This window comes from Brassica oleracea, chromosome C4 (genome assembly GCF_000695525.1).
Source record: "Brassica oleracea var. oleracea cultivar TO1000 chromosome C4, BOL, whole genome shotgun sequence".
NCBI classification, from domain to species: domain Eukaryota; kingdom Viridiplantae; phylum Streptophyta; class Magnoliopsida; order Brassicales; family Brassicaceae; genus Brassica; species Brassica oleracea.
Genome location: NC_027751.1, coordinates 32,595,840 through 32,602,220, shown reverse-complemented (window position 1 = coordinate 32,602,220; position 6,381 = coordinate 32,595,840). Strand labels below are relative to the sequence as shown.

Sequence of the window (6,381 nt, the reverse complement as noted above, 5' to 3'; positions counted from 1 at the left end):
AAAAAAAAAAAAAAAAAAAAAAAGATAACAGAAAGGTCATGTGAAACCTCTGGAGAACCAAACACAAATACAAACAATCTGACAGCATAACTAAAGACTTGAGAGTTTGTTGAACTCACGGTTTGATTCTGTTTAGTGGTGCAATGTTTCCTTTCTGAGAGCTCGAACTATCTGAAGCATCCTGTTTCCCTTTCTCAACGCTTGTGACTTTACTCCTAGCTTTGTCCTTCTTAAAACTTGCAGACTGTTACACAATTCAAAAGGTTGTAAAGGTTTCTAGAAGCAATCATCTCAAAGCTTCCATATATACAGTTCCATCATCAACGTTCTTCTGTCACACACACACACTAATGAAATACTTTATCCTATAACTTAGACATGAAGAATTAGGAGATGTTCACAAATAAGTCATGCAACTAACATGACCAGAATTTTCTTGTATGGACACCATGAAGACTAGGATTCAAATATAATGTAAAAGTAAACAGATAGTTGACAAAGCTTACCTCAGTGCCAGATGTTGGCGTTATCCCTTCTGTTGTCAAACTTCCATTACTATATTCCTTAGTCTCATGAATGTCAGCATTCTCAACCACCATCCCTTTAGTATCAGCAGATTCAACATCTACTGAAGCAGGATTTACAGTTTTCTCTTCAACTTTCTTATCCATAGAGACAGAGATTTGCTTTGGCATTTGACCACCAATGACTTGTGTCCCTTGTTCTTCAGGCACATCAGAAATGTCTCCAAGATCAACAGAAGTTTCGGTGCTGCTATCACTTTCCACCTTTGCCTCAGTTACTTTCTCAGCCTCACAGACTCTAGCCACCTCACTAGGCTGTACATCCGATGTTGAAGAAGTCTCAGCAACTGCTTCCGCTGGCAAACCAACTGTGCCTAATGAATTCTTAGCCATGTTCACCATTTCGGGCATCACTGCTTCATCATCATTCGCTCTTTCGTCAGGTTCTGTGCCTCTTGTTTCAATGAAAGGTGTTTCCTCAAGTCCTCTGTCTTTCTTATCCACCTCGAGTTCTAAATCCTGAGGTTTGGAGACAAAACTGTCACATACTGTCTCATGCAGCTTGGCATCGTTCTCTTCACCGCAAGATCCTGCAAAGTGAGCCCTGGATATGTCAGTAGACTCCACTGGCTCGTGTGTGAGCAGCCCTATGCCTTCTTCAGAAAGTTGATGATACCCGTTCACTTCCCTGTCCTTATAAGATCCTCTGTTTTCTTTAGAATGATTATGACTTTGACCTGATGGAGAATGGAATCCCTCTGGGGACAGAGATAAAGGAGGCACAGGATCCATCAGTAAAGAACTTGAAAGAGCTTGATCTTGCAAATGGTCATCATCGCCTTTGCCTTGGAGAATCAAGTCACTAGTACCAAGGACTCTATTTTCTTGGATAATCTCTCTGACAATCTCCCTAATGGTGTAGAAAGACCCACCAACCTCCTTGTGTGTGAGGCTAAGTGAAGGAAACCTCCCATTGTTTAAGCTTTGATGCCTGTTTAAAAATAATCAAAGTGGATAAGAAAGAAAGAAAACAAACTCGAGACTATGACTTTCATACTTTTTTATGAAAGATTCGACCAGAGTCTTTCTCTCCTCTTTGGGGATACGATTACGCGTTCTCTTGCCTACAGAGTCGTGAGGCTTGGCTAGAGCAAATACTTGCCCTACGCAACTAGTCTTTAGAGAGTGCATCTTCTCTCTCCCTTTGTTCTATCACTGCATAAAAGGTTAAAAATCAATTCAGAACCAGACAAGCATCCCCAAGAAACATTACAAGTCTACCAACAAAAAGTATAACAAGTCATTAAAACAGATCCGTTTAGTTCATCATGTCTCAATACAGATGTATATGTACAAAAACACAAAGAGAGAGAGACTGAGAGAGGACAATTGAATTGTTTCATACAGCCATCGATAGAGAAGAAGACATGAGAAAGCGAGAAGAAGAGATGCTTATAGTTTGTACCTGCGACCTCGAGAAGAAGAAGAGATTAGAATTCAGAGAGGAGCCATCTTTGCAAATGGGACTAAAACCCTACGCCCCCCCCAATACACAGACCACAGTCGTCAGTGTTGGGAAGCGCAAGCGGGAGTTTTGTGTAATATATTCTTAACTTTCCGGGGGTAAAATTGTACATTTGTAACTTTCGGGGTAATTTGGTAATTACTGCGACTTTCGGTACACAGTTGCTGTAAACTAAAAAGAACACAGATCTGAAGTCTTTATACTCTTTTATCTAATAAAATTATACTTTGAACATAGTACAAGACTACAAGTGTGTTTCAAAAGAAAAAAAAAACATAATACAAGTGTACAACTAACTTCATGTCTTTTTTTTTTTTGCTTTAAACGTAACTTTATGTATTACCAACATAAAAGCATTTTATTAATTATTGTTACTAGTAAGTGACATTCACAAGGATTGCTCTCAAGTCTCAAACTTCTGCCTCAGAACAAGTCCCCAAGAACTGGATTAGTTTCAAACGTTCGTCCTCCAACAGCTCAGGGTCTTCACTCGATAACCTCTCCCTTGTTGCTCCATCCACGCTCGTTGGATCATCCACCACCTGTTTCCATTAAAACAGCAACATTAAAACTCATTCATCAAAGCTTGTTCAAATTCTCAAGAGAAAGAGACATTTTACTTTTACGTAATTATTGGTATGACCATCTTTGTTAGGTCCTGTGAACGGCTCTTCCTCATTGTGTGTCCATTCACCATCTATAATATATTTATATTCAAACTGTCCTTCCTGCGTTTCAGAAATATATAAATGTGGTTGGAAACGGAAGATGATTAAACAAGCAAGCAGACACCAAGCTTTTCTAGTTTATAAGGAAAACTCACAGGCAATTCTCTCTTTAGGCTCCAAAGTCCTGTTCCCTTGTCCAGTGTTAGAGGTATCCTCTGTACAAAGGCGAAAAATGGTGAAAAAAACAGAACAAAAGACTTGCATCATAACTTTAAAGAAAGGCATCAAAATCTTTCATTTGATTTATAAGAAGAGATATTCCACCTGCCCCCATCCAATGTCAAGGCCAGAAACTTCTACTGTGGAGAACCCTTTGTCTTTCAGTGTCAGTGTAACAATCTTCTTCTTGAGTCCTGTAAGCTTTTGTGTCCATATATAACCCGGGAACAACAATCAGGAATCAAGTAACTAAGCAACGGTTGTTGTAAGTCGTGCAAATCAATGGAACTGATAAGCTACAAGCATATATGTGCAAGCATTCTGAAATTTAAAGAGTTGTTGACCCACAATATCAATTGTTGCATTTCTGATAGCATCCAAGTTTGGAGAGCATGTTCGTTTGCTCTGCAAAAAAATTTTCAGAGATGCCATCAAGAAAAATATGTGTGGAGAAACAGAAACAAGAAGTAACATTAGCATCTTACCATAAGTAATCTGTGAGCTTCCATAAGTTTATAGCCTTGCACCCAGAACATGTATGTCAACTGTAATTGAAATTAACACCCCTTCTCAGTTATTAGCCAGCAAAAACTTCAAACACTTGTTCATTGCTTCATTAGTCAGCCAAAAGAAGCACAATAAATAAGACAAGAATGCATTTACAGCTGAACTAAGACATTTCTTCACTATTAGAAAAAATGCATTTACGCTCATGGGAAACTCAAAATGAAATAAAGGGAGAGAAAGAGAGGAGCGCAGTAACAGGGTTTCAGCAAACTTACCGCAACAGCAGGAGCCCTTCCCATTCCAGCAGTGCAGTGGACGTATGTAACTCCTCCGTTTCGCTGAACGGCTTTGTATAGTGTACTTATCACGGCAGGAAGACGCAGTCTCAAATCAAACGCATCAAAGTCTCTGTTACACCAAAAAGATTATAGTATGTTGTGAGTGAGTGAGTGCGTTCAATGTGGATTGTTTTTATGCATGTGCTCGTGAACAAACTCGTACATGCGAAATGGCATGACGATGGTTCCAAGTATTTAGCAGTTAAGACAACTAGTAAGAAGAAGACGATGACTAGTTTGCAAACAGATGAAATAGCTCCATATCTCAACTCTACTTAAGCAATTGAAATAGTATAGAGGAAAAAAATACAACTCTCATGATCTCTCTTTACCCTTAATATGCTCAGTTAGTACCAATCGGTAACAAACTCAAGGGCCAACTTTGGGCCGGGTCGATGTGGATCGGGTTGGACTGCGTGGATTAAGCTCTGATACCATGTTAAGCTAGATAAGCTTCCAACCTAAAACCAATTGGTGATAAGTGGAGTGGCCCATCTATCTTATATATTACTAAAGATCCCTTCCAACTACCGATGTGGGACCTTTGTCCCTAATAAAATCATCAACAAAGCATAAACTTAACAGATGCCTTTTACCTTATTTGACAGCGAATATGCTGAATATCAGCAAACGTCTTGGCATATGCTTGAATGCTGCTTATATCTACTCCAAAATATCTGCAAGTATTGGTCAAGGCACTCTGCAGATGACTCTTTCCACATTCAAACCCGAATGAATCTTGAAAAAAATCACAAAGAATGAACAGGCAAAGAGGGAATTTCGGAAGGATACTCCAAGTCTGGATCTTGTTGCAAGCAGAATATGGTTTTGACCCCAATCTTACGGAGCTTGTCAACATCTTCAGGGGTCTACGCAAAACAAGCAGGAGAGCAACACAATTCCATATTTCAATATTTAACACAAGGATAGAAAAAAAAAAAAATCAAAACCTGTAAGCAAGATCCAACAATTAAATCAGGACGAACAAAGCTGTAGTTCATTCCCAACTCGTGCCTGTAGGTTAAAACTGAAAATGAAAACAAATAGACAACGAATCAATATTATCAGACAAGTACGAGTTCCTCTACTGTAAAAAAAGGTGTATTAAGAGTTAGTATATAAAACGAACCAGCACCCATAGCTTGAGTCATGTCTTGGCTATATTCATCAGATTTCTCTTCCTCCTCTTTGTTTGAAACACCACTCACCTCTGCGCTGGTGGATTTCGAATCTGATACAGCCTACACTCAAAAAAGAGAATATATATTCTTACTAGTTTCAAACATAGCAAGCAACACATGAATAAACAAACAATATGTTATAAAGAAAAGGTGAATCTAGTCAAAAACTCTGTGACCATTAATTAAACTACCAAATTACCTGTAAGACAAGTCGCAATTTAAGATCATTGGCTTTGATCGGTAGCTGCAAAATAAATAATTTTACAGAAAGTTAAGAAGGAAGACTGAATCAAAGAAATAGGTGAAGTAGTGTGGTTACCAGCATCATCTTCAAAGAAGAAGGCGAAGAAGGGACTCTTTGATTGCCCCCAAAGCCATACAAAGGTGAGACTGAGGATCTGAAAATCATGTCAATCAACACACAGAATCAAATAGAATCAAAGAAGTCAAATAAATAAGAAGAAAGACACAATTCTGAAAGCAAGCAGAAGAGACCTGGGAAGATTCTGAAGGCAATTCATCTCTAAGAGAGTGTAGGAAAAATATTAGCGGAGGCTTTTTGCTCACTCACTCAGTCACAAGTTCGACGATAAAGATCTGCTTATTGGTAAGTATAGATTATAATCCCTGTGAGTGCGACTCTGAAGATCGCGACAAAATGCAACTGGGACCGCACGCTCGGGAACGCAATCAAATCACTTTTGTTTTGTTTCGTACTAAAGGGACGGACAGTATTAAATTTAAAAAGATGCTCCAACTTTTTGTTTCAATCAAAACACCCCCTAATCTCAACATGACCATTCACGTGACGTCATCACGTAACTCAGAAAAAGCACCCTTTTCTATGATTCGAAACAGCAAGTCAACCAGTATTAAAAGTCCAAACACAGCAAAAACTCAAAAAAAAAAAAAGAAGTCTAAACCAACTAAATCGGAATTGCTGAACTAACATACACCACGGTTATAAAAGAAGACATTGAGCCCCAAGTACAATCTTGTCCCACTAATTTTTCTGCGTTTTTGGTATATGTTGAATGTAAGATCATTTTGGTTGGGTCACATATGTTAAGGAATAAATGTGATATGACCATTAATAAGTTTGGGCATAAAATGTTATGAAATATTATATGTGGATGCCTTATGTGATTTCTAGTTTAGTGAAGGGTTGAACAAGAAATTACTTCTACATCATGGGTTATGGTCCCCAATGCAACCTAACTTGACATTAAGTGAAAAACTCCATATCCCATCAATGGAGAGCTAAGGTCAACAAGGGGTTTGTATTGGAAGATCCATTCTCTTGCCATAGATCATTGAGTCATGGATTCACAAGGTATGTTTTCCCCTTTGTCTATTCAAATAGAGAATTATATGGTTATGAGATTCAAATTGATGAATCATAAAGAAATAAAATTAACA

General features: G+C 38.3%; 1 protein-coding gene and 1 pseudogene across 2 annotated transcripts; both read right to left on the bottom strand.

Annotated features, from left to right (window-relative positions):
- Positions 1-2,094, bottom strand: part of LOC106337146 — a 2,499-nt pseudogene extending 405 nt beyond the window's left edge.
- Positions 2,095-2,334: 240 nt separating this feature from the next.
- Positions 2,335-5,670, bottom strand: LOC106337464 (phosphoglucan phosphatase DSP4, chloroplastic-like). 2 transcript variants are annotated; one of them, XM_013776573.1, is made up of 14 exons: positions 5,458-5,670; positions 5,286-5,360; positions 5,162-5,207; positions 4,911-5,022; positions 4,732-4,808; positions 4,574-4,650; positions 4,378-4,458; positions 3,719-3,851; positions 3,422-3,481; positions 3,285-3,341; positions 3,042-3,137; positions 2,873-2,932; positions 2,670-2,777; positions 2,335-2,591 (listed from the first exon to the last, which is right to left on the bottom strand). In XM_013776573.1, exons 1-14 carry the CDS (start codon positions 5,481-5,483, stop codon positions 2,460-2,462), a joined length of 1,140 nt encoding a protein of 379 aa, XP_013632027.1. In that variant the 5' UTR covers positions 5,484-5,670; the 3' UTR covers positions 2,335-2,459. The 2 variants fall into 2 exon arrangements, with proteins under 2 accessions (XP_013632027.1, XP_013632026.1); XM_013776572.1 differs by having other exon boundaries at positions 5,162-5,206; positions 5,282-5,360; positions 5,458-5,669.
- Positions 5,671-6,381: the final 711 nt, after the last annotated feature.

Excerpts from the sequence above, each read along its gene's own strand:
- LOC106337464 (XM_013776572.1), bottom strand. The coding sequence starts at position 5,483 with ATGAATTGCCTTCAGAATCTTCCCAG. Across the intron at positions 5,361-5,457 it reads TGCCTTCAGAATCTTCCCAG|ATCCTCAGTCTCACCTTTGT; the intron begins GTCTCTTCTGCT and ends CATGATTTTCAG. Across the intron at positions 3,482-3,718 it reads GAAGGGCTCCTGCTGTTGCG|TTGACATACATGTTCTGGGT; the intron begins GTAAGTTTGCTG and ends TTTCAATTACAG.